Source organism: Hippopotamus amphibius, chromosome 4, assembly GCF_030028045.1.
Source record: "Hippopotamus amphibius kiboko isolate mHipAmp2 chromosome 4, mHipAmp2.hap2, whole genome shotgun sequence".
Classification (NCBI taxonomy): domain Eukaryota; kingdom Metazoa; phylum Chordata; class Mammalia; order Artiodactyla; family Hippopotamidae; genus Hippopotamus; species Hippopotamus amphibius.
The window spans coordinates 162,158,318-162,185,227 of record NC_080189.1 but is presented as its reverse complement, the minus strand read 5'-3'; the positions used below and the strand labels follow the sequence as shown (position 1 = coordinate 162,185,227).

Genomic DNA, 26,910 nt, shown 5'->3' with positions numbered 1-26,910 from the left:
GAGAGGCCTTAGTCAAAGTCCAGCACCTCATTTTACAGATGAGGGAACTGAGGGGCGGGAAGGTTACGTGGTGGACCCAAGATGGTAGTTAAACGTTTAAGTTTAAGTTTAAGTTTAATTTAAACGTTTAAGTTAAAAGTTTAATTCAAACCCCTGCGCTTCTGCGGCTGCGGGGAACCACGCCCGACCCGCTCCGCTCCGTTGCCTAGGGAACTGGCTTCCCCGCCCCACGGGCGCCCGCTTGGCCCTGCGCTCTCAATAAAGTTGTTGTTGAAGCGCAGCGGTACCATGTGAGCCGGCCCGGGGGCGGAGCCGGGGGCGGGGCGATCCGGGGGCGGGGCCGAACGGAGGGAGACCCGGCGGGCAGCGGCGAAGAGGGGAGGCGGGCGCTGGCGCAGGCGGCCGGCCATGATCGCGTCGTGTCTGTGTTACCTGCTGCTGCCGGCCGCGCGCCTTTTCCGCGCCCTCTCAGGTACCGGCCCCGCGTCTTGACGGGCGGGTGCCAGGCCCGGGCCTGCCTCGGCAGCGCCCCGCGGGGCCTGGGGCAGCGTGCGGCGCGGCCTCTCGACCACCTTCCCGCGGCAGTGCCAGTGTGTGGGGAGGCGGCCCCCATCCCGGATTCCACGAGGCCCGGGCCTGGCCGGCGACCCTCGTGGGCGGCCCCCCTCCTTACTTCTGTGACCGGGGCCACAGTTATCGTGGAGGGGGCTGGGGGAGGGGCCGGAGCCGCCCCTCTCTGGCCCCGGGGGGTGCGGAGAGGTTCCGGGGCGCCGAGTCACTGCCCTGGGGGTCGGGGAGGGTTGGCCGCGCGGAAGTTCTCTGTGGACAGGGGCCGGTCGGCCCTGGGGGGCTGTGGACTGAAGACCTGGACGTACCTGTCTTCCTCTGGGCCGACGCCACACTCAACTTTCCCAGCTGCCTCTCGGTGGAGTCTTTGGTTGAAAAAAACGGATGCTCAGAATCCAGAGACACACTGAAACCTCAGCTTTGGAGCGATGTCCCACGCGTTTAGAGATGTAGGCAGTGCCCAGCGGGTACTTAGAGAAGAGTTATTGTTTAATTTTGCCATGATCTGCCTGCGTCCCCCATTCCTGGTCTTTGACATTTCCCGAGGCTCTTGAGACCATCAGTTCCTCTGGGAGCTCCCACAGGACTCCCAGGACAGACGTAGAAGGACTTTCTTAGAAATAAGAGGTCTAGCTGTGCATTCTGTGCTTTTCCTCTCTGGAGCTTTACACAGTATGCGTGTGTGTTTGTGCGCGTGTAATTTGTGTTACTGTATATTCCATATAAAACATTTAATGTATGTTATACGTCTGTATCTTCCACTAGAATGCAAGCTTCTGGAGGGCAGGGCCATGTCTGTTTTGCTGACTGTATCTAGTGCTAGCATACTGCCCAGAACATAGTAGGCACTGAATTCGGGAATGTCATGTGTGTATGTACTTCTTAGAAATGAGAAACTCCACAGAAGTCATTGTTTTAAGAGAACTAACGCATATTCATCTAACCATGTTGCTGTCATTTCTGGAGTTCTGCCAGTGTCCATAATAGCAGCCTTAGTGACATATACTAGTCCAGAGGTTTCTAGACCAGTAGTCAAGAGTTTTAGGTATCTCAGGAAGGGTCACCTCCCCCCCACCCACTTGCACACACCTATTAAAGAAGTCCCATTCGTATTTGTGCATTTGCTTTCTACAGATTTTCTTTTAATGAAAGAATTCTGGTGCTGAAAAGCAAGCCACCATCACCAACCAAAACCTGCTAAAAGTTTGAAAACTAGTAACCTCACACATACAAATCAAAGAACTTTTGCCATGGGGTATACATAGAGGATGATTCAAAGGGCAGGGAATTAGCAAGTTCCTGAGACTAAAGCCAGCAACCCAGCCCATGGGTTTAAAACAGAGTTTCCCAGTCTCGGTACTGTTGACATTTGAGCCTGGATAGTTCATTGTGGATCTGTCTCTTGCACTGTAGGATGTTCAGCGGTATCTATCCTATAACCACTAGATGCCAGTAGCGTCCCCACAGTTGTGACAATCACTGTGTCTCTAGACAATGCAGAAATGTTCCCTATCACCCCTGGTTGAAAACCACTGGTTTGAGGGACAAAAATCCACATAGACCATAAATAAGATAGTGTCTTTCAACATTTGAACCATTTTGAAGTTTTTCTTGCCCTTAAAAAAAAAAAAATGGAATCGATAAAATGAATCTCTGGTGACTGAGGGTCATCATGGTACATGTCACTTGTCCTATGCTGTAAATAAATGATTTAGTGTGTGTTGGTGGGAGGAGGTTTTGTTTGCACCAAAATACTGTGCTTGGATTTGGGGGGCTCTAATTTTAGGGTTTTCCCACCTGCTTTTTGCCTGTTGGTTGTCACTGTGGCTGCCATAGCAGAGAGATGGCAACTGTCTCTTGCTGTCAGTTGTTGGCACCTTCTGATTTACAGCCTCTAGAGTGCTATGGAATGGGAAAGCTGATAATGAAGTTTGTGAAGATTTATGAGTAGAATAAATAGCTTTGAGAAGAGGACCCAGGGCCTTTGTTAAGAGATAGATGGTACAGATTTTGAGACTACTTTTGTCTACTTTAGGCATTTTTCTTTTAGAATGCATTCATAGATTAAGGGATTTATAGAACTGGAAAAGCTCTTGGGGATTATCTAGTTCAAACTTCCTTTGTCCTCATTTTACAGTCAAGAGTGAATCTATCTCACTAGGGGCATTGTCCAAGGTCACGTAGTTTTGTTAATTTCAGTGCGAGGCCATAAGCCACAGTTCTGATTCGTGGTCAAGTGCTGGTGCCAGTGTAATGTGGCTCCTAGAACCAGAGAGTTGATGTTAGTAGCAGTCTAAACCTCCAGATAAAAGGAGTGTGGTTGTACGTGACCACCTCTGTCCTAGATTATGTGGGGTAGCCATCCTTTCATTCACACACTGAATGTTTATCAGATCCCTACCATGTGAATTAGCTAATACTTGTAAAGCATTTAGAACAGCGCCTGGCACGTGGCAAGCACTTCACTCTGATGATAACGATGGTCCAGGCGCTAGAAAGGGCAGCCTCAGTGACGGTGCAGCAGTGCACAAGGGGGATGCGATTCTTGTTTGTATGGGACTTATATTAAAAGTTGGGAGAAGGGCATGGGTTGGGTGATGCTGTTATAACATGGTATTTTGGGTTTCTTCTTAGATGCTTTCTTCACATGTCGAAAAAATGCCCTTCTGGCGAAGAGCTCGTCCTCCCAGGTAGGAGGCGATTTTGCCATGGCCCCTCGGGGCCTCGACCAGGAGGAGTGTGAAGGCCTGCTGCAGCAGTGGCGAGAAGAAGGGGCGAGCCAGGTGCTCTCAACTGCGAGCGAGGGTCCCCTTGTAGATAAGGGTCTAGCCCAGAGCAGCCTGGCGCTCCTGATGGATAATCCCGGAGAACAGGATGCTGCTCCAGAGGACCAGTGGTCCAGCAGGCAGCTAAGTGACCTGCGGGCAGCAGAGAACCTGGAGGAGCCTTTCCCCGAGGTGCTAGGAGAGGAGCCACTGCCAGAGGTCGAGGGCCCAATGTGGGCAGCAGTCCCCGTGCAGACCGGCCCCCAGTATGCAGACTGTGCCGTCCTCCCGATGGGTGCCCTGGCTGCAGAGCAGTGGGAAGAGGACCCTGCAGTGGTGGCCTGGAGCATAGCACCGGAGCCCGTGCCCCAGGAAGAGGCTCCCATCTGGCCCTTTGCGGGCCTGGGGCAGTTGCAGCCTCCCCCAATGGAAATCCCATATCACGGTGAGTCTAACAACTGGCTGAGTGAGCCAGGGCAGCAGGCTGTCTCGGACGTGAGCAGAGCCATTGCTAAGGAGAAGGTTCTCCTGTGTGGAGCTCTGCTGCAGCATTCTGTTTTTCTGAGACTCTTGCAGTGGCAGATCCAGAGGGGCCTAGAGGTCATTTCATCCAGCCCCTTGGCCTTTCAGATGGAGTAATCATGGCTCAGAGAGGTAGCAGGGCACGCCTAAGATCACATAGCTAGGTAGTGGCAGAACTGAAAGCAGACCCTAGTTCTGATTCTCTATATTATTGGTTCTCTGGAGGTGACTTGGGGTAGAGGTGGAGAGCTCTCAGGGCCTCCACTCTCTGCTCAACCAGGATAACTCCATTTTTATCTGTGTTACATGTTGGGCTTCAATTAAAATTTGGAGAATGAGTGCTGTGGCTTACATTAGTTTGAAATCCATTCTTTAGCTGCCTGCTCGAGGGTGTATGGGGGACACATGGTTTCTGGCTCCATAGGCATTTTCAGATTTAGAGGTCAGGAAACACCCAAGGCTGAGATTGCTCTAGAAATGTCTTTAATCTCAGATGACTACTAAGCACACTTATCTGAGTGATTGCCCGGAGACCCATGGATTTATCAAAAGTGAGAAATTGTTGGCCATATTTAGTGAACTTGTCCTAGGTGCCAGGTACTATGCTAGGTACTAGGGATACAGCGATGAACAGGCCAAGACTGTCTCTGGCTTTGTGGGGCTTACTGTCTGATCTGAGAATGTCCTTAAGAGTGTTACTCAGGTCACCGCAGAAAGGGATGATTGACAGGGAAAATGAAAAAAGGAACTTCATCACAGTTTCACAGAGTCAGGAGTGGAGATGGTGGGCCCTGTGGATAACATGGCTTTACTATGGACCTCTTCTTCCCAACCCTTTTGCAGAAATCTTGTGGCGAGAATGGGAGGATTTCTCCACTCAGCCAGATGCTCAGGGCCTGGAGGCAGGGGATGGCCCTCAGTTCCAGTTCACTCTGATGTCCTATAACATCCTGGCCCAGGACCTGATGCAACAGAGCTCAGAGCTCTATCTGCATTGCCACCCAGACATCCTCAGTTGGAACTATCGCTTTGCGAATCTCATGCAGGAATTCCAGCACTGGGACCCTGATGTGAGTGAAAACAGAGGGATGTGCCACCTTGCATTTGCTCTGGACCCTGGCTGTTTCCCAGTGCTCTTAGAAAATGAATATGTTCATAGTTCTTCAAGCTCCTAGGGCTGGAGCTTGCCTGCCTGGTGTAAATGAGTTTTGGGCAGATGCGAAGAAGACTCTCCTTAGGTGCACACTTCCTTGCACCTTTATGCAGGGAGGGAGACTTGAGGGATTCAAGGAGCAGGAAGATCCAGCACATGTGTCTGGTCTCAGCTTACCTCTGGGCCTGTTCTTGCTGCTAGTGGCTATCAGGGAAGAGTCAGCACCCAGGGGAAGATTCAGTGTGACCCAGCCTGAGACCCACAGCAGCTTCCTATGTGGCGTCAGTGCCTGCTCCTGGGGTGGAGTACTCCAGTGCCCTCCATTACACTGGAGTGATTGGTTTCCTTGTCATTTTCCCAGATCTTGTGTCTCCAGGAAGTCCAGGAAGACCATTACTGGGAGCAGCTGGAGCCCTCTCTGAGAATGATGGGTAACGCTGCTCCCTGGCATGTCTGCCAGTTGTTTTTTCTTCCTACAGCCCTGTTTGCTCTCTCTTGAATGCACTATCTCTTTCTTTCACCTCAGTAAACCCTCAGTCTCACCTGTGAGCTAGCTTCTTTGTGTGGGTGAGAAGGAAAGTAGAGTCCTGAAGTTTTAAAGCAATCCTGACATATATTGCCATTTAATTCTTGAAGTAACCAACCCTGTGAGGCTGAATATTATTCCCATTCTACAATGAGGAAACTGAGGTTCAGAAAAAACTCATGACTTATGGAGCCTAGACTCCAGCTTGTCTGATGTTGGAGTCCATGCTTTTCCTATCTGGTTATTGCTTCATACCCTTCTATCCCTCCTTCCCCTTCTAGCCACTCAGTCATCTGGTTACAACTGTAAGGGAACCTCTGCAGAACCAAGGAATTGGCAAGGGCAAGGACTCCCCTTATTGAACAGCAGGAGCAGTGCGTTAGTCACATACACCTGGGCTACTGCCACTGGTTGGAAGGACGCAGACTTCAAGGACTCTGACCCATCTCTTTGGCGGGGTGTTCCTTGCAGGTTTTACCTGTTTCTACAAGAGGCGAACCGGCTGTAAGACAGATGGCTGTGCTGTCTGCTACAAGCCCACGAGATTCCGTCTGCTCTGCGCCAGCCCTGTGGAGTACTTTCGGCCTGGTTTGGAGCTCCTCAATCGGGACAATGTGGGCTTAGTGTTGCTGCTGCAGCCACTCGTCCCAGAAGGCCTGGGGCAAGTCTCGGTGGCCCCCTTATGTGTGGCAAATACCCACGTCCTGTACAACCCACGCCGGGGTGATGTCAAGCTAGCCCAGATGGCCATTCTCTTGGCTGAAGTGGACAAGGTGGCCAGGTTGTCAGATGGCAGCCACTGCCCCATCATCTTGTGTGGGGACCTGAATTCCGTCCCTGATTCACCTCTTTACAACTTCATCAGGGATGGAGAACTCCAGTACCATGGGATGCCAGCCTGGAAGGTGAAATGGGAGAGACCACTATGGGGTTGGCTTAGGGAGAGATTTGGGTGTTGGCATCCAGTGCTGTTTCTGTGGCAAGGACCTCAGTTATACCTGTTCTGGCTCCGTCCTGCTTTTTCTTGTTCTGTTGATAGCAGGTACCCAAGCCTGGAACTCGTGAGTGCCTTTGGTATATTGGAATCCTTTCAGTTTTTATCATTCATTTATGTTTAGTGTACAAGTACATAAGTATGTAAGTGCATATAAGTATACAAGTACATCCCTATAAGAATTCAAACATTTTAAAATAAGACCAAAGCCCCCTTTATTATCTATATTTCCCACATCTCCCCTTAGAGTCTAGTAATAACTATGGCTTGGTGGTGTTCTTCCAGGTCATTTTCTATGCATTTACAGTGGTATCTAAGCAGCTGTGATGATGTAATCATAATCTACATTTATTAAGCACTTATTCTGTGCCAGGTGCTATTTTAAGCACTTTACATGTATTAACTCATTAACTTTCACAATTTCTATCCTTGCTTCCATTTGAGAAAACTAAGGCATAGAGAAGTTAGGTAATTTTCTTGCTCTAGTTTATGCAGGTAGTGAGTGGTAGAGTGAGGATTTGTAACCAGGTGGTCTGGCCTCAGAGCTCTTGCCCTCTGCAACTATGCTGTGATTGCTTTTAAAAGCTGATCTGTAATCTATCCTGTGTGTTTTTAAATGTGATATATTACTGTATATTTCATTTTGTAGCTTTTTTTTCACTCAACAATGTACATATGTATCTGTCTCATTCCTTTTAACTGCTGAATGTTTATAACATAGGTATCTTACAGTTTTATTGTAGTATATTTAGCCCTACTGAGGGGCTTCAGCTTGTGCTGATTTCGTTATATGTCACTTAATCTCCTTGTTCCTCTCTTTTGCCCCTGCTGATCCAATTTGTTGGTTAACTTTTGGCAAGGCACAGTGAGGAAAGGACATAAGATGACTGAATTATTGTTGAGCACTTTGGGCTTTTATTTTAATGAGGTTACTCGAGTGCCAGCGATGTCCTGGTTGCCACACGTGCAGAGAAAGGCATTATCTTGCCAGGAAGCTGCTATAATCAAGGGGCTCAGGTAATGGGAAGAATAATTTACTAAGTGCCTACCATGTGACAGCTGCTGTTAAACATAGTGATTAAGAGCACTCATTTTGAAGCCAGACAGGCCTGCATTCAGATCCCTGCTCTGCCACCTTGGGCAAGTTACTTCACTTCTGTAAGCCCCATATGCCTCATCATACACTGGGGATATAATGGGACCTACTTCAGAGGGTGTTCTTTGGTGGATTAAATAAAATAATGCACACAAAGTGTTTTCCAGTTCCTGCTTCAAAGGAAGCAGTCAGTGATTTGTAGTGGTTATTATCAAGATTCTTAACTGTATGTGGTATTATCATCCCATTCAATTGTAGACGATAGTGAACCCAAGAGAGTTAACTAACTTGCCCAAAGTCACACAGCTAGTAAATGGCCATTAAACTGAAGGTGTGTTTTACTTCTGATGGCGTACTGGAAATGTATGTCCTTTAGGGGCAGAGAGATTGTGTCTGTCACTGCTCTCTCCGCAGCACGTAGCTAGTGTCATTCCAATATTTGTTGTTGTTAAATGAAATAAAGGGGATTTTGCTACATATGTTGGAGATACGCAGCTGACTGATGTTGCCGATTGTTTCCCCTACTACGTTATGACCGTTCCCAGGCTGCTCATTGGCTTTGGCCGAGGATGGTGACATAGATACGGTAAAGTGCTTTGGTGCATTTCCCATTTGGCTCGACCCTGTGGTTTCCCAGTAATAGGCTCTAGATGCCAGATTTTGATCCAGAAGATACAAAGATCAGGATAAACCTTTTCTCATTGCAAATTAAAGCCCCTGAAAGTTGACATTCCCTGGGCAGAGTAGTGTAGATTTTTCTGAGGTGAAATTTAGGGGACCATATGTTTATATAGTTCTGTTCTCTTTGACTCATATACTTCGCTCCCTTACCCCTTATTCCTGTCTCATGGACATTTCAGTGTTTCTAGGAAAAAAAAGAAATAATTATTTTAATTAGCTCCTTATTTTTAACTTTCCCCTGAGACCTACATGTCTTGCTTGTGTTATGTACATAGTATGCAACTGTGTGTGTGTGTGTTTGTCTGCATGTCCCAAAACATGGGCTATTTCCTTTTTCCACTTCAGATTCCTCACTCCCATCTGCTCTTTCCTTGTAGGTATCTGGACAGGAAGACTTCTCCCATCAGCTTTATCAGAGGAAGCTGCAGGCGCCACTGTGGCCCAGCTCCCTGGGCATCACTGATTGCTGTCAGTATGTCACCTCCTGTCACCCCAAGAGATCAGGTGAGCACACACCACATTCTTGGTTGGTTGTCCCTCCTTGCCCGTTCTGGGAGAAAGTTGGCACCTCAGTGATGAGAGAAAGTCTAATTCTCTCAGTTCTCTTAGCACGTGCCTTTGTTTTTTTCATTGTCCTCCTCACTGTCACCCAGTGAAATGGACAACTTTAAATCATAGCCGTTGGAACATCTCCTTGTCTTCAGAGCCAGACTTCCTCTGTGTCCCTGCACTGAAAGCTTCTTGGTATTAAGGCAGTCTCAGCATGTGGCTCCTCTTCATTTCTTTCACTGTTTGGCTTTTCCTGGTTTACAGAGAGACGTAAGTATAGCCGTGACTTCCTGCTGCGTTTCCGCTTCTGCAACATCGCCTATCAGCGACCTGTAGGACTGGTTCTAATGGAAGGAGTGACAGATACTAAGCCAGGTAATGGGAACTAAGCTTGTTCCCCTAACTTGTTTCAATTGAGCTTGGTCTTCTTTCCTCTTCACCTCTGATATTTGTCAGTTATGTGGTTTCTTAGTCTTCTCTAGGTATAATTCTTAGAGATCAGCTTCTGGTAATAAGTATGCTTAGGAGGAAGGTCAGTGGAGTTCAGTGGCCACGTGCAATGTGTTGGGAACCCAGGAATCAAGAGACCTGGGCTCTAACCAGCTCTGAGACCTTGAGTAAGCCACAAGTTTTTTAGACTTAAGTTGCTAATAACTAGCATGTATGTGGCATATATAAGAGAAAATACACATGATGGGGCTTTGAAAATCATAAGGTGACTGTACTCCTGGTTGTAATAAAAAGTTACTCCTACTGAGAACTTCCAGATTGTACGTAGCAGCGTATCCTTGACATTCTCCACTTCTTGTCTCTGAAACCACTACAAAGCAACAAGGAGAATGAAGGAAAGAAATGCAAACTACATCTCTGAGAAAGCAAGGAGACCTGAAAATATCTGAAATCATGAACCAAAGCACAGGTGGAATGGCTGCAAGAAGCACTGGAGGTCATGCAGGGGTGCTGGAGGAGGCATGGAGAGACTTGTTGGTGGGGCCATATGGATCTCAAAAAGAACCAGCAGGGTGCATTTCTACAGGTGAGGAGCGTACCTTGAGGCACGAAATCAAAACCCCTTGTTTCATCAACAAGAATAGGATGCACAGGTTGTGAAAGGAGATTGTCTGAACCTCTTTTGGTTCAAAGAGGCAGTGGAAGAAAGATTGATCAAGGAATCAAGCCATATTTGCATGAAGCAGTCTAAGTGGCAGGGGGGAGATGTAATACTTACAGAGCTGCGTATTTCTTTTGGCTGGGGAGAAGTAAAGATTAAAAGGACTCATACACAACCCCGTGTCATAAGGAAAATGCCTGTTACTTGGAATATATACCCAGTTCTTCCCTTTATAAGCTTTGTGCCAATAGTCGGTACAGAAAAACCTCAATTAATTCAAAGCTAGACTGCCCAAAAGGAACCAGTATGAGATCTCTACTAAAATACTATAAGAAAAAAAGGTGGAAGGAACAAGAAAAATGCAGATAAAGAATACTTACTTCAAAAATTAAAATTGTTGCTATGGAGCATATGAAAATTAGGATTATTTTCCCATAAATGAAAAATTAAGCAATTGCCTTTATAAAATAAGAGTGCAAAAATAAAATAATTGCTTTCATAAAATAAGTTCAAGCACATCAGAAGAAGAAATATAAACTGCAGAGCTCAGGAGAGAAGTGGAATAAAAAGTTTAAAAATCACATAAAATGAAGACAAAATTAGATGCAGCACAGAGAGAATAGGCACTGCTGAAAACAAGATGAGACAGAAGCCAGGAAGGATAAAAACAACTAGAGAGAAAATGACAGTAGTGGAAGTTAAGGAGATTCAACATACACATAATTGGAGTTCACAAAGAAGAAAGTCAGTATAATGGCACAAAAGGAATATTTAAAGGTATGATTCAAGGAAGATTTTCCCAAAATGAAGAGATCTGAATATTCAGCTTGAGAAGGATATACCATGTCTCAGTAAAAAGAGAATCAACAGTAAGACATCCTAATAAAGTTAACAGAAGTCAAAGACAAAAGAATCCTTTGGGCAATTGAACCCCCCCCAAATTATTGGGCTACTTTTAAAGGTGAAAATAATCAGGTAGGCTTCAGGTTTCTTAACATTAACAATCAACTCTGGAACTCAGGAGAGCAAGGCTTCAAGGAAAGAAGGTATGGCTCAAGAATTTTGTATTCAACTCGAAGCCTTTCTTAAAGAAACTGCTGGAAGAATAACTTAAGGCAACCAAGCAATGACTGAAAAAACTATAGTAAAAGAACTGGTGGTAAGCAATGAATTCATTTATTTTTTTATTTTATTGGCTGTGTTGGGTCTTCTTTTGCTGTGTGCAGGCTTTCTTTTAGTTGCGGTGTGTGGGGGCTACTCTTCGTTGTGGTGCGCGGACTCCTCATTGCCGTGGCTTCTCTTGTGGAGCACAGGCTCTAGACGTGTGGGCTTCAGTAGTTGCAGCACATGGGCTCAATAGTTGTGGCTCACGGGCTCTAGAGCACAGGCTCAGTAGTTGTGGTGCATGGGCTTTGTTGCTCCGCGGCATGTGGGATCTTCCTGGAGCAGGGCTCGAACCCGTGTCCCCTGCATTGGCAGGCGGATTCTTAACCACTGCGCCACCTAGGAAGCCCGAATTCATTTTTTTCTTAAAGGAATTTAACTTGAATTGGCATTTTGCGCAGAGCAGTGAACATTTCAATGGCTTGGTTTTTTCTTGTTGTTTTTTTGTTAATTGCAAAGCTAATGTATTATTACAGCAGTGGGGATAACAATAATAATACTGATGGCCACCATGCAGAGTGCGACTGGTGAGTGCCAAGAACTGGGATAAATGCTTGTATCAGTTGGGCTCAGGTAGGGAAGCAGTGGATCAATGTTTTAAGAATACAAAATCCTAAAGTTAAACAGTAGTTGGATCCCACTTAGGTAATTCCATGTTAAGAATACATTATTTTTAAAAAATCGGTACTGTACTTGAAACATAAAATAAGCATTTCAATTTAATAACAAAATAAGAACCTTTAAAATACATACTGACAATCACTTTGTAAGTAGAATCATTATGTAGTGGGAAAATATCCAGTTCACTTACAGTGCCCAGGAATAGCAGTATTTTCAAAATTGAGAATAAATTTGGGTAAACACGCCCATCCTCCACATATTGTGAACATGCCCTTCTGTTTGTTCAGTACCCCCATCCAGGGCTGAACAGGCTCTGATGAATATCATTTAAAGAGTCCAAATCTAAAAAGCTACTACCACTTTTAGACCATGAGTAGAAAGACTTAAGTTCACTACCAGGAGATCATAGTGTGTGATCTTTTTTTCTAGAGGATTTGTTTAGATGTGCTAACAAATAATATTTCCAGTCCACTACCAGAGTTTTCCAGCCCAACTGTGCACATTAAAACTTGCCAACTTGACTGTGACACTGACTTTAATGGGAAGCATCTGAGTTGCAAAAGGAGCTACAGTGCTAGGTAGTGATGATCTAACTTTCCCACAAGTTGACATTGCATTGTGCTGGAGTGTTCTGCATCACACAAGTTGTATAATGAAAAAAAAATTGTGATTCTCACTCTCCCCAACTCCCTTTGTGAGGGAATAATTCATAAGAAGGGAATCTAAACTTTAAGTCCAGCTCTTGTAAATATTTTAAATTATTAGTGGTTTCCCCTTTCCAGTGTGGTTCTTAAAGACACAGAAAGGGGTTACTATGTTTTCTTTTTCATGAGCTCTTGCATATTTCCATTTATCCCCAGAGATTCAGTTCTTTTACCATGTAAGAATAAACCATGTGCCCAATTCCGTGCATTCTAGGGAAAAACAGTTGCTAATAGATGACTTTTGTAAACTGCTATTTACAAACTGACCAGTTGGCCACAGAGCAAAGGCTACCTGTTCAGTTTTTGAACCCGCAAAGTTCTGAATCCAACTTCTCCACTAGCCCACTCTTGCACAACTTACTGTCTTCTTCCCAACTACTTGCAGAAGAACTTACTTGCTTGGCTGCTACCAGTGCTGAATGGTCCAGGAAGATGTTGCAGCTCAGGTGGAGGCAGTTGTAGCCCATGTGCTCAGGTGGGGAAGGCAGAGGCCTGGAGTCCCATGTAACTGCCAGAGCAGTGCTGTTTGTACACAGTGCATGAGTAGAACCTGGTGTTGAGGGAAGCATTTTTCTTTCTTTTTTTCCTTTTCATGTACTTAAAAAAAAAACAAACTTGATTTTTTTGTACTAACACTTGTATGAAAATTTGGTAAGTATAAAGGTCTAGTTTGGAAATTAATTTAGTCCATTGTCTTGCAGGTTCCAGCATTGCTAATGAGAAGTCTGCTGCCATTTTGATTCTTGATCCGCTCTTTGTCTCTGAGACTTTCTGATTCTTCTCTCTAATCCCTTGATTTCTAAAATTTCATGATGGTTTATCCTATTCTGAGTGCTGGTCTTATTCATTGTTTTGGATACTCAAGGGCCCTTTCAAATGGAAACTAATTTATTTCAGTTCACATAGTTTTGCTAGTAATATTTCTTCAATAATTTCCTACATTCTGCTTTCTCTTTTTGGAATTCCTATTAATTGGATATTAGAATCTACCATCTGTGAGATGTTCTCAGCTTGTTCATTCCTTCTAGCGATTTTAAATTTCTGCTGTTATTATTATTATTATTATTGGCCGTACCACACGGCATGTGGGTTCTTAGTTTCCCAACCAGAGATCGAACCTATGCCCCCTGCATTGGAAGTGTGGAGTCTTAACCACTGGACCTCCAGGGAAGTCCTCTCTGCCATTATATTTTTAATTTTCAAAAATCTCTTTTTAAAAGTTGCTTCTTTTTCATATCATATTTTTCTTAATGAATCCAATATTGTCATTCTACTACTGAGGATGATAATTTTAAAAATTCCATCTGTTCCTTCCAAGGTTCTTTTAAGAGTTAGTTTCTTCCTACCCCATTATTTGTTTGTTCCCAAAGATTCCATGAGGTGTCCATTCAAATTTAGGAATGAGACATGAAAACCTAATGGCTCTGTATAAGGGATGGCTCTAGCAGACTGGTATTTCATTGTCCAGTTTTGATTTTCATCTCTCACCTGTCTTCTGGAGTAATGGTGCCACAGATTCCTGACCTCTTATATGACTCAGAAGCCTAAATTGGCTTGCCTCTTGCTGGAAAGAAAACCATTTTCAATATCTTGATGGTTACTGTGATTTTTCTGACTCAAAATGAAGATATTAGTGTTAGGAACTTTTTGTTGTTGTTGTTAAGAACGTTTATGCTCCAAAAAACATCACATCAATCATCACAAAGTGAAACTGCAGTATTTAACAAGGAATAATAGTCAGAAAATAACTAATGGTTGAAGGTTTTAATTCATGTTTCTCAGTTCACAACAGATCAAGTAGATAAAAGATAGCTAAGAATGCAGAGGACTTAAGTAACATGTTGTCTGGCAAATGCACATCGAACTCTGAACATTGAAAGCAGAGCAAAGACATCTTTTAAAATATCTACAGGAAATTCCTAGACTACCACACACACAAAAAAATCAATTTCAAACAGGAGAAATAGTGTAGCCAACTTTCTATGATCACACATGCAGTAAAAATAGGAATTAAAAACAAAAATGAGAATGCTATCTGGATATTTTAAAAATTTCAGATAACTTTTGGGTCAAAGATGAAATTTAAACCGAAACTGCAGAAATATGTAGAAAATAACAATAATGAAAATACCATATATTTGTGGGATATAGCTAAAACAGCATTCAGTGGAAAATTCATAGAATTATATAGAATATTTTGAATCATAGAATTATATTGATGAGAAAAAATAAAAGTAAGTAAATTAAGCATCCACTCAAGTTAGAAAAAGAACAAACTGAAAGAGAGCAGGGACATTTGTTAAAATTCAACATTTATTCCAGATTTTTAAAAAAATAGCCTTCTTAAGGAAAAAATAGATAATTCCTTACATCATTAAAATACATTTATCTCGGTCAGTCGGAGCACTCAGTGCTTGGATGCACCACAGAGGGAGGGACGCAGAGCCGCCAGGTGCCTGAAAAAGAAAAACAAAAGCATTTATCTCAACTCCAAAAATGAGCATGTTGCATAAAGAAGACAGTCTAGTAGCGTTCCTGTCAAAAGTCAGGAACAGACAGGGATGACCACTATCATGACTGTGAGAGACACCAGCCGCAGAATTAGAAGTAGAACATAGAAAAATATAGGTAAGAAAATGGAAGTAAAAACAATGGAAAGGAGGGGGTAAAATATTACTTGCTGCTAATATGGTTATATAACTGGTTATCCAAGAGAATCAACTAACAACTATTAATAGCATTAATTCTTGAAAGTAGCTGGGTAGAATATTGATATACAGAAATCAATAGTATTCATATATTAAAATAATGATATATTTGTTAAAAGATGTAATTTTTAAAGTAAATTTATTTATTGTCTGTGTTGGGTCTTTGTTGTGGTGAGTGGGGGCTACTCTTCATTGTGGTGTGGGAGTTTCTCATTGCGGTGGCTTCTCTTGTTGCAGAGCACGGGCTCTAGGTGCACGGGCTCTAGGCACACGGGCTTCAGCAGGTGTGGCTTGTGGGCGCTAGAGCGCAGGCTCAGTAGTTGTGGCACATGGGTTTAGTTGCTCCACGGCATGTGGGATCTTCCCAGACCAGGGATCAAACCTGTGTCCCCTGCATTGGCAGGTGGATTCTTAACCACTGTACCACCAGGGAAGTCCCTAAAGATGTAATTTTAAAAAGTCCCTATTTATAATAGCAACAAGAAGAAAAAACAGAAATTAATTTAACAAGGAAAATGTAGGAATATCTCATTTCATCTAAGTTATCAAATTTATTGGCATGAAGTTGTCCATAACATTCTCTTATCCTTTTTTTAAAAATAACTTTATTGAGGTGGAATTCACATACCATAAAATTCACCCATTTAAAGTGTACAAATCAGTGGCTTTTAGTATATTCAGAGTTGTGGAAGCATCATCACAATCTAATTTTACAACATTTTCATCACCCCCAGAAGGAATCCCATATCCATTAGCAGTTATTTTCCCTTCACCCCTCCCCTTGTAAAAAATCAACTAACTGTGGACATGTGGGTTTCTGGATCCTCAGTTCTATTCCATTCATCTATATGTCTGTCCTTAAGCCGGTACCACTCTATCTTGATTATTTTAGCTTTGTATAAACTTGAAATAGAGAACTGTAAGTCTTGCAACTTCATTGTTGTTTTTCAAGATTATTTTGGCTATTCTGGGTCTCATACATTTCTGTGTGGATTTTAGGATCACCATGTCAATTTCTGCAAAAAAATTAGTTGAGATTTTGATAGGGATTTACAGATCTGTAGATCCGTTTGGGAAGTGTTGCCATTTTAACAGTATTATTTTATGATCAATGAACATGGAAGTTTTCCCATTTATTTAGACCTTTAGTTTCTTTCCATGTTTTATAGCTTTTAGTGTGTAAGGCTTACATTTCTTTTGTTAAATTTATTTGTAACTATTTAAAATTCCTTTTGATACTTTTATAAATGGAAATATTTTCTGAATTTCATTGTTGGATTGTTCATTGCTAGTGTATAGAAATGCAATTTTTGTATATTAGTCTTGTATCTTGCTATCTTGCAAACTCTTTTATTAGTTCTAATAGTTTTTTAGTGCATTTCTTAGGATTTTCTATATATAAGACCATGTCATTTTGCAGATAGAAATGGTATTACTTTTTTCCATTCCAATTTGGTTGCATTTTATTTCTTCCATAACTTCCCTGGCTGGAACTCTCCTTACAGTGCTGAGTGGTGACGAGGAATATTCTTGTTTTATTCCTCATCTTAGGGGGGAGGTTTTCTTTTACCATTGAGTGTGATGTTAGCTATGAGGTTTGTTTGTTTGGTTGGTTTTTGTTTGTGTTTTGTGGATTCCCTTCACCAGGTTGAGGAAGTTCTCTCTCTCCCTTTTTTTTTCTTTAAGAATTTTATTGAGATACAATTGACATACAATAGACTGCATATATTTAAAGTGTACAATTTGATTTTTTTTTCTTATTAGTAATATATATATGGCCATCCCAATCTCACAATTCATCCCACCCACTTGGTGTCCATATGTTTGTTCTCCACATCTGTGTCTCTATTTCCGCCTTGCAAACTGGTTGATTTGTACCATTTTTCTATATTCTGCATATATGTGTTAATATACGATATTTGTTTTTCTTTTTCTGACTCACTTTCACTCTGTATGACAGTCTCTAGGTCCATCCATGTGAGGAAGTTCTCTTTTATTCCTAGTTTTTTAAGTGTTGTGAGGGCTGTTTTTTTGTTTTTGTTTATTTGTTTTGTGGGGTTTTTGTTTTGTTGTTCTTTGTGGGTTTTTTTTTTGGTCATAAAAGAGCGTTGGATTTTGTCAGTTTTTTTTTTGTGACTATCAGATAATCATGTGGTTTTTGTTCTTCAATATTGTATTAATATGATGTATTATATTAATTGATTTTCAGATGTTAAACCAACCTTACATTTCTAGGATAAATCGTCCTTGGTCATAGTATATAATTATTTTCCTATTTTGCTGGATTCAGTTTGCCAGTATATTGTTCTGAGACTCAGTTTCCAACATGGGGGAGGAGGAGTTTCCCCCAACACCAACAAACAATCCAACTCAGTTCTGACAGTATCTACTGAGAGATAACATCAGATTCCACAGGTTAAAGGCTCAGTTCTACAAGACCCACCCCTCCAACACTTCAGGTGCCAGTCAAAAGACCAGGTTGTTACCTGTGCATCTTCTGACCAACTGGCTATAAATCAGAGGTTGCTACAACCCCTTCCTTCCTTGGGTTAGATTAATTTGCTAGAGTGGTTCACAGAACTCAGAGAAGCATTTCATTTGCTAGATCATTGGTTTATTATACAAGGATATAACTCAGGAACAGCTGTACAGAAGAGATGCATAGGGCGAGGGATGTAGGAAGGGATGCGGAGCTTCCATGCCCTCTCCAGCTGCACCACTCTCCCTTGAGTCTCCACAAGTTTACCAACACGGAAGCTTTCCGAACCCTGTCCTTTTTGGGTTTTATGAAGGCTTCATTACATGGGGATGATTTATTAAATCCTTAGCCATTGGTGACTGATTCCATCTCCAGCCTGTCTCCCCTTCCTAGAGGTCAGAGGGTGGGACTGAATGTTCCTCTAATCACATGGTTGGTTCCATTGGCAACCAGCCCCCATCCTTCCGTACTTTCCAAAAATTGCCTCATTAATGTAACAAAAGGCACCTTGCTCACTCTCCACAGAGGAAATTCTAAGCTTTTGGGGAGTTTTGAGCCAGGAACTGTGGATTAAGGCTGTATATGAAGGCTGACTGTATATGAGAAATATATATTTGGTCATCTGAATGACCAAATATACATTTCTTAAAAACCACGGTACTGTAATTGTTGCAGCATTTTGCATCTACATTCGTAGGAGATATTAGTCTGTAGTTTTCATTCTTTCTGATGTTTTTGTCTAGTTTTGATGTCAGAGTAATACTTCATAGCATGAGTTGGGAAGTATTCCCTCTTTTATATTTTGGAACTGTTTGTGAAGGATTCATATTACCAGTTTTTTTTTTTTTTAAGTTAATTAACATGAAATTTTATTGAAGCTTCTATCAATACATCTTTTTATTTATTTATTTGTTGGCTGTGTTGGGTCTTCGTTGCTGCGCACGGGGTTTCTCTAGTTGCTGTGAGCAGGGGCTACTCTTCTTTGCGGTGCGCAGGCTCCTCAGTGCGTGGCGTCTCTTGTTGTGGAGCGCAGGCTCTAGGCGCGTGGGCTTCAGTAGCTTCAGCACATGGGCTCAATAGTTGTGGCTTATGGGCTCTAGAGCACAGGCTCAGTAGTTGTGGCGCACGGGCTTCATTGCTCCGCAGCATGTGGGATCTTGCTGGAGCAGGGATCGAACCCATGTCCCCTGCATTGGCAGGCAGATTCTTAACCACTGCGCTGCGCCATCTAGGAAGCCCTGTGTTACCTCTTTTTTTAAATGCTTAGCAGAATTCACAAGTAAAGCTATCTGAGCCTAGGCTTTTCTTTGTGAGAATTTTTAAATTGCTAATTCAGTCTCTTTAATTGTTATAGAAGTATTCAGATTTTCTTCTTTTTCTTGAGTCAGTTTGTGTAGTTTTCGCCTTTTTAGGAATTTATCCATTTTACCTGTCATCTAATTTGTTGACATACAGTTGTTTACTGTATCCTTACAATTTTTACTTCTTAAGGTTAATAGTGATGGGCTCCTCTTTCATTCCTGGTTTTAGTAATTTGAGTCTTCTCTTTTTTTCTTGGTCAGTCTTGCTAAGGGTTTGTCAATTTTGTTGATTCTTGTTATCTTGTTTTCTTAGTCAGTTTGGGTTGTTGTAACAAAATACCACAGACTTGGTTTATAAACAACAGAAATTTATTTCTCACAGTTCTGGAGGCTGGAAATTCAAGGTCAGGGTGCTAGCATAGTCCATTTCTGGTGAGGACCCTCCTCTGGGTTGCTGATTGCCAACTTACTGTTGCATCCATACATGGACGAGAGAGGGTGAGACAGCTCTCTGGGGTCCCTTTTATAAGGGCGTTAATCCTGTTCATGAGGGCTTCACCCTCAAGGCCAAATTACCTCCTAAAGGCCCCACCTCCAAATGCCATCATACCGGAGGTTAGGATTTCAACATATTTTGGGAGAAACAGTCAGTTCATATTACCTAGTAATGCCAGCAGGATCTGTAATAATATTCCCTCTTTCTTCCCTGATATTGCTAATGTGTGTCTTTTTTCTTTGTGTATGTGTGTGTACATATATAGGTGAGTATAAGAATGGATATATATATGTGTGTATGTGTGTGCGTATGTATGTATATGCATGTCATACAATGGATGGTGTGTGATAGAACATCTCTGGAGGAATACACTAGGAATCTGGTGACACTGGTTGCCTCTGGAGAGAGGAATTGAGTGGCAAGGACCTCTGAGTGGGAGGGAGACTTCTCACTGATGTTTTTCTCTACATTTTGATTTTTGTACCATGTGACTGTATTACCTATTCTAAAGGATAAATTTAAATTTTTTAAAAAGTTGCTGAGCCAAGGAAGAGATGTCTGTGTTAGAGGCCTCTGTGTGTCTGCTTCCTGAGGTTCTTGACTTTGGTCCATCGTTTTCTTCCTCCCCTCACCTTTTCTCTTTCCCTTTTCCCTTCTGGAACAATCCAGTCAAGGATCTGGGTGGGATTTCAGGGTGCAAGGTTCTGACCCTACTTCACTGTCGGTGAGTGATAAAACCCTTTCTCTCTGTCTTCTACAGAGCGACCTGCTGGCTGGGCCGAGTCTGTCGCTGAGGAAGACACATCTGAGCCTGAGCCTGATTTCCCCAGGTAATCTCCTTCCAGTTCCCTTCTGCTTGCATCCCAGCCCCATCGAGGTGTATTAGAGAGATTCCTGTTAGCTTTCCTGGGGCTGATTTGGGGGAACACTTTTTGCTGAGCTCTCTCTTCCCCTAATGCATGTTGTTTATGGAGGAACATACAGGTGTGCAGAGGCCAGAGGTGACCCACCCAGGTTCTTGCAAATGAAAAGCCCGTGTGCTTTTTCTTAAGGAGTAAGGCCTCACAGAAGAGCTTGCTGACCCACGGACAAGGGTACATTAGGTACACTTTACCAGGTAGCAAGAGGAGAGTGGGGGGTGAGGAACATCAGTAGGACTGAACATACATGTGTCTGTTTTCTAGGCTAATTTTAGCTAAGACTTTCAGCCTCTTATTAGCATGGGAAGGAATTTGCTGAGGTTGAGTTATTTGGGATCATCCCTTAAAAAACTTTATAAAACCCACAGAGAAGTGACCTTGGGAAAAGTTCAATAATGTTTGTTGACTGACATCTTCCCCTTCATCCTTGTAGGACTGTAGGCACCATCCAGCACTGCCTCCACCTGACCTCGGTATATACTCATTTCCTGCCCCAGCATGGCCGCCCAGAGGTAACCACAATGCCCTTGGGTCTTGGAACAACGGTGGATTACATCTTCTTCTCAGCCGAGTCCTGCGAGAATGGGAACAGAATTGGTAAGCTTGGTGGATCCTGGATTCCTAGAAGCCACCCCCAAGAGTCCCAGGGAACTGATCGGTCAGGCAGGTCAGGCATTTGATCACATGGCTTGGGCTGCTGGGACCTGATCAGCAGAGGAGCAGATCTCATGCCTGCCTGACCCTGGTCATCCTCATCATACTTTCCTTAGGCCATTTGCCTGCCTTCTCTTTTTATCCTTGTGGCATTAGAGAGATGTGGGCAGAACAAGCCGTCCCTCCTTTTTAAAGATGAAAATAGAGCACCAGGAGGTGATTGGACTTGTTCAGTGGCAGCTGGTTAGTGAGGGACCTGGTTAGGTTAGAAACCCTGTTTCCCATCCTCACTGTAGTCACAATGTAGCAGTCTGTCAGCCTCATGCCTATTTTGTTTAAAGCATATTTTTAAAAATGTTTGGATTTTATGTTTAAAAATCAAATTTTATATAAAAAATCTGAGCTTCTGGCTTCTTTTGGAAAATCAGAAGATCTTGTAATGCTGGGCTTGGGCACGCATTCTCCAGTTTGCCACAGGCCCCCTGAACTCACCCTGCTTCATTCACTGATATTTCATGAAGTAGCGGAGAAAATGAGGCCTCAGTCAGAGGCAGCAGGAGGTGAGGGAGGGTGGGCAGCCGAGGAGATGCAGCCTCTACGAGGTGTAGCTCCTGCAGGCCTCCCCCCGCCCCGCCCTGTGCAGTGTGGCTGCGGCTGCTTTACCCACTGGCTTCTGCTTTGTGCTCCAGATCGCAGGCTGTGTCGGGATGGAACTCTCAAGCTCCTAGGCCGGCTCTCCCTCCTCTCTGAAGAGATTCTCTGGGCTGCCAGTGGCTTACCCAACCCCTTCTGCTCTTCAGACCACCTCTGCCTACTGGCCAGCTTTGGGATGGACGTCACCGCCCCATGACGGGCTCCCAGAGGAAGAGAGCTTCTCTTCCAGAAGAGCTCACTGGATCAGAGACTGTGGAAATATCCCGTGCTCCTGGAAACTTAGATCCAAGAAACTTACGTCCCCTCCCCTCCCCCTCCTTGTTCCCTTTTTCCCATGGTTAGATTTTCTCCAGGCCTGTCCACATTCTCTGCCTGTGGTCCCTGCCCCACCCAACCTCTTCCTAAACTTGTGCCACATACTTGGTGGCCCTGGGAGAGGCAGAAGGGGGGGGGTTCCCCCTTCCTTCCATGTATCCAGTGCTCCCCCTTGATTTTTAATTACCAGGGTTGTGGGAGCTGTTGATGTCATTGGTTATTTGTTTTCAGGCCATTTCTTGGTGGTGCCTTCTGACCTGACCTTCTCCCTGCCTGAGACCTCTGGGCCCAGCCCTCTTGCCAGACACAGACATGTGAAATGTGTGTTGTGTGCGTCCTCTCAGGGCGGGACTGCTCTGTGCAGCCATGCCTGTCTCTGAGTAGCCCACTTTCCACACTGGGGTGATCGGCCTAGGGGCAGGTGGAGGGCGTGACCGGGTAGCTGTGTGCTGCCAGGCAGCAGCAGGAGCACGGGCCCTTCTCTCCTTTTATCTTCTGTATTTCACTGGGTGTTCATCCCGTCAGCCAGGGCATCCTCATCATCTGGGCTCTGGGAACAAGTGGGCCCCACAACCTGGAGCAGCAGATTCGGGGATGCGCTGCCTGTCTCAGCAGCCTCCGACCCAGAGCTCCTCACAGGCCTGGCGTGCCTCCTCTAGGGCTCGTCCCTTTCCCTAGGCTGCCCTGTGGGAGGCAAACGTTTGAACCCCTGTGTGGGGGTTCGTGGGCAGGGATAGTGGTTTGAGGTTCAAAACTCTGTAAACATGTGGAGAAGGAACGGTCAGGAAACTCTCCTCTCACTGGAGGACTGGGGCGAGGGTGGGAGTCCCAGCGGGGAGACAGCAGGGCAGGCTCTGCAGCCGCTGCAGCTGGGACTCAAGGCCTCAGGGACTTGTTCCCTTTCCTCCACACACCTAAGCTGCAGTTCTTTGTTCCTCTCCTCCCACTGCTTTTTACTTTTTGCTGCCTCCCCCATTCCCTTCCTTTTTTCCCTAGAAAGCCTGATATTTAAGCTCAGGCCAAACCTTCTCAGCATAAAGGCAGCCTTGGACAAAACGGGCCCAAGAACTGGAGGTGGCGGTGCTCTAGGATCTGCTCCGGCCAGCAGGGCCTGGGCTGCTCACTGCCTCTGCTTTCCCTCTCCTGGTGCAGAGGTACCCTGGCCCACACAAGTCACCTGCATGCCTTAACCTTTCATTGCTGGGTGTAGCTGCTGGCCCTGCAGATGTGACTTGCAGTTGGCCCACTTGGCCTCCAGAATGGGGCTGGAGGATATAGCTGAGAGGCTGAAGTTTGGGACAGTTAGCTAGAGGTTAACGTTCTCTCTCTCTCTCTTTTTATTTTATTTTATTTTTATTTTTTGAGAGCCAAAGGCCCAGCTTGAATTCTACTGCTGCGTTCATGGTTATAAGCTTTCCATGCGTAGGTTCTGGGGAATTTACCTATGCGTGTATGTTTTTAAACGTCGTTTCCTGGGTACTGGGCATGTGCCTGTCTGAGCCCCAGGCCTATCTGTCCACACCCCACCATCTACTCTGTTTGTCTCTCCCTGGGCATCTCTTGAGATGGTCTCAAGACAGTGCCCTGTTGGTTCCTAGGACTAGGGCCCATTGCTGTTCTCTTCCGCCAGGAAATGTAGTTTAAAAATAGCTAAAGATGGCAGAGGGCAGGAGCTTGATAGGTGATCTTTTCCTTGTTTTCTTATTTGTTTTTGTTTTGGAAATGAAAGGGGGTTTTAAATGGCCATTTGAACTCTTCTTTTCCAAATAAAGGTTTAACTTTCTCCCCTACTGTTGGTTATTTTGTTGGGATCCTGGAGGGCATAGGGGAGGGAAGGCCTGGAGAATGAGGTGAGCAGAGAGGAAGAGACTGATCCTGGGGTGGAGCTTCAAACTCTAAATCTAGACCAGAGAGAAGGGCTGTCATCTCCCTCTGGTAACTGAGCAGATGCCCACTGCTCTGAGGCCTGGGAGGAACGGCTTGAGCACAGCCGCCTGCCCTGACTTTCATGGGGTACAGCTCTCTTCATCCTTGCCAAGCTAGAGGAGAATAGTGCTCTCAGCTGCTTTCATTCTTATTCCAGCTGTTGCCCCTGTACCTGCCCCTAGTCTGAGCAGAGGAGGGTCTGTGGCGAAAGCAGGATGAGAAGTGTTTTCCTGGTCAAAGCTACAGCCGCTGCATGAGGCGTGATGCGCGTGGCAGATGCCTCTTGCTGCGCTTCTATTTCTGATCATCTCTTCTGTATTCTGGAGCCATGGCTGAGCTGTGGGCCATCTCTTGCTGGAAAGGTTTCTCTTCTTTCCTGGGCCTCACTCTACTGGGACTTCTGTCTTCCTCCAGCCTCCTTGTGTAGCGAGTCCACCAGCCCCTGTGCCCGTGGGAAGAAGCCTGAGAACAGGTGTGGTTTTCTGCCTTACCCGATCAGAATCCCAGACCCCACACCTCTGAATCGGTACTGGACAATCTGGGTTATTTAAAGCTACCTGGGTACCAGTTGAACCGCCTGGGTTGGGATTCAGCAGAAAGAAAATTTTGCCAGGGATTACGAACACGACTTGTCATCTCGGCCTGGTCACTTGGTGATTGTGGGTAAGTTAATCCCTCCCTATGTTTCACATATCTTGGTGAAATGGAAATTAAAGTAATATTCTTTTCCACTTGTGAGGCATCTTCAGATCTGAGATTACGTTGTTTGAAGGGATGCTAAGAATCCCAGAGTATTATTGGTAATTACAATAATTGGTAATAATTGGTAATTACTGGTGACAACGGGAATTGGGGGTGGGTAGTTCTTCCTAGCCAGCCTGCACAATTGGTCCCGGAGGCTCGGAATCATTTTATAGCTCCTAAGCTTTGAGCTGTGTCCCCAGAGACCCCTTTCCTGGCCTGGAGGGCTTCCCATGGTGACCCGAGTCATATAGCATCTGCACAGCACTTTGATTTACAGTTTCCAGAGTGCTTTCACTTTCACAATCAACAGTTAGCAGCACAACAGGGTGGCAGTTCAGTGTGCATATCTTACCTTTACATCCGAGGAAATAGAGATCCCAAAGAGGTAAACTGAGAATCTCCTTTGCTTTATTTCTTGCCACCCAAATCCTCAGAACACAGTCTTTCCTGGGAGTAGGAGAGACAGGTTGACTTACAAGGCAGATATATGGAGCTGGGCCTAGGAGAAGGGAAATGACCAACCAGCCCTCTGCTGGCTTGTTTTTAAACTCTGTTTTTCTCTTCCCAGTTCTTACCCTCTAGCTATTGACTAGAGGATTGTTTTTTGATTGGTTACATAAGGCAAAGCATGGCTTCCCTTCTTCTGGGAGCAGGAGGGGCCCATCTCCTATAGTTTCCGCCCGCAGAGAGAGGGTAAAACAAAACTGTCCCAGGCAAGGGCCAGCCAGATGGGAGCCTGGTAGGGTGCAGATCTTTCCCAGGTTTGGAGAACGTGACCTTAATTGGGAACTCCGCCTTCTGCCCCATCCCTAGTCAGTTCCCGTGCCCATGAGGCCGGAGGAGGCCTCCCGCAGCTGCGGAGAGGAGTGGAGTCTCTACACTCAACATTCTTGGAGGTTTTGTCTTTCTCATGCCCAGGTCCTTCCTGGCTAGGGGTCGGAGGGAGTGCATGTTCCCACATACACATACCACGTGCCAGGCCTCCATGGGCTTCTCACCCCCTTGGCATACACTAGAAGGGTTACCAGGCAGCCCGCATGAGGGCCAGTCGGCTTAGTCTTTGGTATGACCAGTGCTTCCTGTCACCACTGCCCTCCAGTCATGGTCAAGATGTCAGATCCTGGCAGATGCGAGTGCACAGCTTCAACCTCTTCATGTCCAGGGCTCTGAGAAGTGCCACCTGCATTCAGAAGTCCAACCCACTTCAGTCACGTGCCTAAACTAGGCAGGCACATGCTGTGAATTTGAAAGAAAGGGAGCAGAAGGAAATGCAGTAATCCCCCCAGCAAGCTGGGTTCTGGTCCTCACGGGAGTCCACGATTGGCACTTAGCTCTGCATCCATTCTAAGGAAGTGGCCAAGCAGTGTCCATGGTGAGCCTGGCTGACTCATGACAGACTCACCTCAGCACTTAACCCAGCTGTCATCTGCACGAGAGCAGTCCAGGGACCCACCTGCCATGCGTGAGCCCATCTCACTGAAGCCCACCCACAAGGCCCTTGGTGCTTCAGCTGGACTTGAATGTGTAAATTTCAATACTGCCTTGGTGTAAAGGTGTATAAGCCAAGTTATTCACCAACGCTGGTTTATTGAAAGGTTCTTTTTTGGTATCATTTAAGCTGGATTTAAATGAACCTGTAAGTAACATAATAGCCTCTTTTTAATGGTACAGCCCAAGACGTTCATGGATTCCAGTGGACCACCTCCTCTTCCCAGCGGCCACGCCTCACCACCACGCTATTGAAAGTGAGGTACTCTTGCTGTGCTAAACTACACTTCTAGTTAGGACTTTATGGGGATTGGCTGGGGTAAGAAGTAGGAAATATACTTCCTCCTCTTATAAGTCTAGGTTTTAATCTCAAGCTGAATGAAAGGAGAGCAGAGAAATGGAGTGGAAGGGTTAAAGGTGAAAAATACTGTGGGGTCTAAAAGGAATTTCAGTGCAGGTCTAGGTGCAATTGTTTGGACTTGCCTTAAAGCATGGAAAGAGCTCCAGAGCTGGAGGGACAGTGCAGAGGAAGAAGGGGTCACGGGTGGAACCAGTTTTCCAAAGCTGTGGCTTTAACCACCATAGATTCTGTACTGGTGACTGTGATAAGAAGGGACTTCAGTTCCCTGTTGCTATGGTTTCCTGAAATGGCCTCATCTCCTAGGAGAACACCCAGCCTTCCTCCTCTGTTCCTGATGGACTGCTGGGGACTAGGATAGGAAGAGCAGGGCTCTGGAATGCATCCTGAGCCTCTAGGGGCTGAACCGGCCTT

The 26,910-nt window shown here is 44.9% G+C and overlaps 1 protein-coding gene across 3 annotated transcripts; it reads left to right on the top strand.

Annotated features, from left to right (window-relative positions):
• The first annotated feature begins 340 nt into the window (after positions 1 to 340).
• ANGEL1 (angel homolog 1) lies at positions 341 to 24,627 on the top strand. 3 transcript variants are annotated; one of them, XM_057733239.1, is made up of 10 exons: positions 341 to 472; positions 3,202 to 3,777; positions 4,698 to 4,924; positions 5,369 to 5,438; positions 6,005 to 6,438; positions 8,682 to 8,808; positions 9,118 to 9,228; positions 20,198 to 20,267; positions 20,791 to 20,954; positions 21,812 to 24,627. In XM_057733239.1, the coding sequence occupies exons 1-10, from the start codon at positions 409 to 411 to the stop codon at positions 21,859 to 21,861; spliced, it is 1,893 nt and encodes a 630-aa protein (XP_057589222.1). In that variant the 5' UTR covers positions 341 to 408; the 3' UTR covers positions 21,862 to 24,627. The 3 variants fall into 3 exon arrangements, with proteins under 3 accessions (XP_057589222.1, XP_057589221.1, XP_057589223.1); XM_057733238.1 differs by having other exon boundaries at positions 21,701 to 24,627; XM_057733240.1 differs by lacking the exons at positions 4,698 to 4,924; positions 5,369 to 5,438 and having other exon boundaries at positions 21,701 to 24,627.
• The last annotated feature ends 2,283 nt before the right edge of the window (positions 24,628 to 26,910 follow it).

Excerpts from the sequence above, each read along its gene's own strand:
- ANGEL1 (XM_057733238.1), top strand. The coding sequence starts at position 409 with ATGATCGCGTCGTGTCTGTGTTACCTGCTGCTGCCGGCCGCGCGCCTT. Across the intron at positions 4,925-5,368 it reads TCCAGCACTGGGACCCTGAT|ATCTTGTGTCTCCAGGAAGT; the intron begins GTGAGTGAAAAC and ends TCATTTTCCCAG. Across the intron at positions 5,439-6,004 it reads GCCCTCTCTGAGAATGATGG|GTTTTACCTGTTTCTACAAG; the intron begins GTAACGCTGCTC and ends TGTTCCTTGCAG.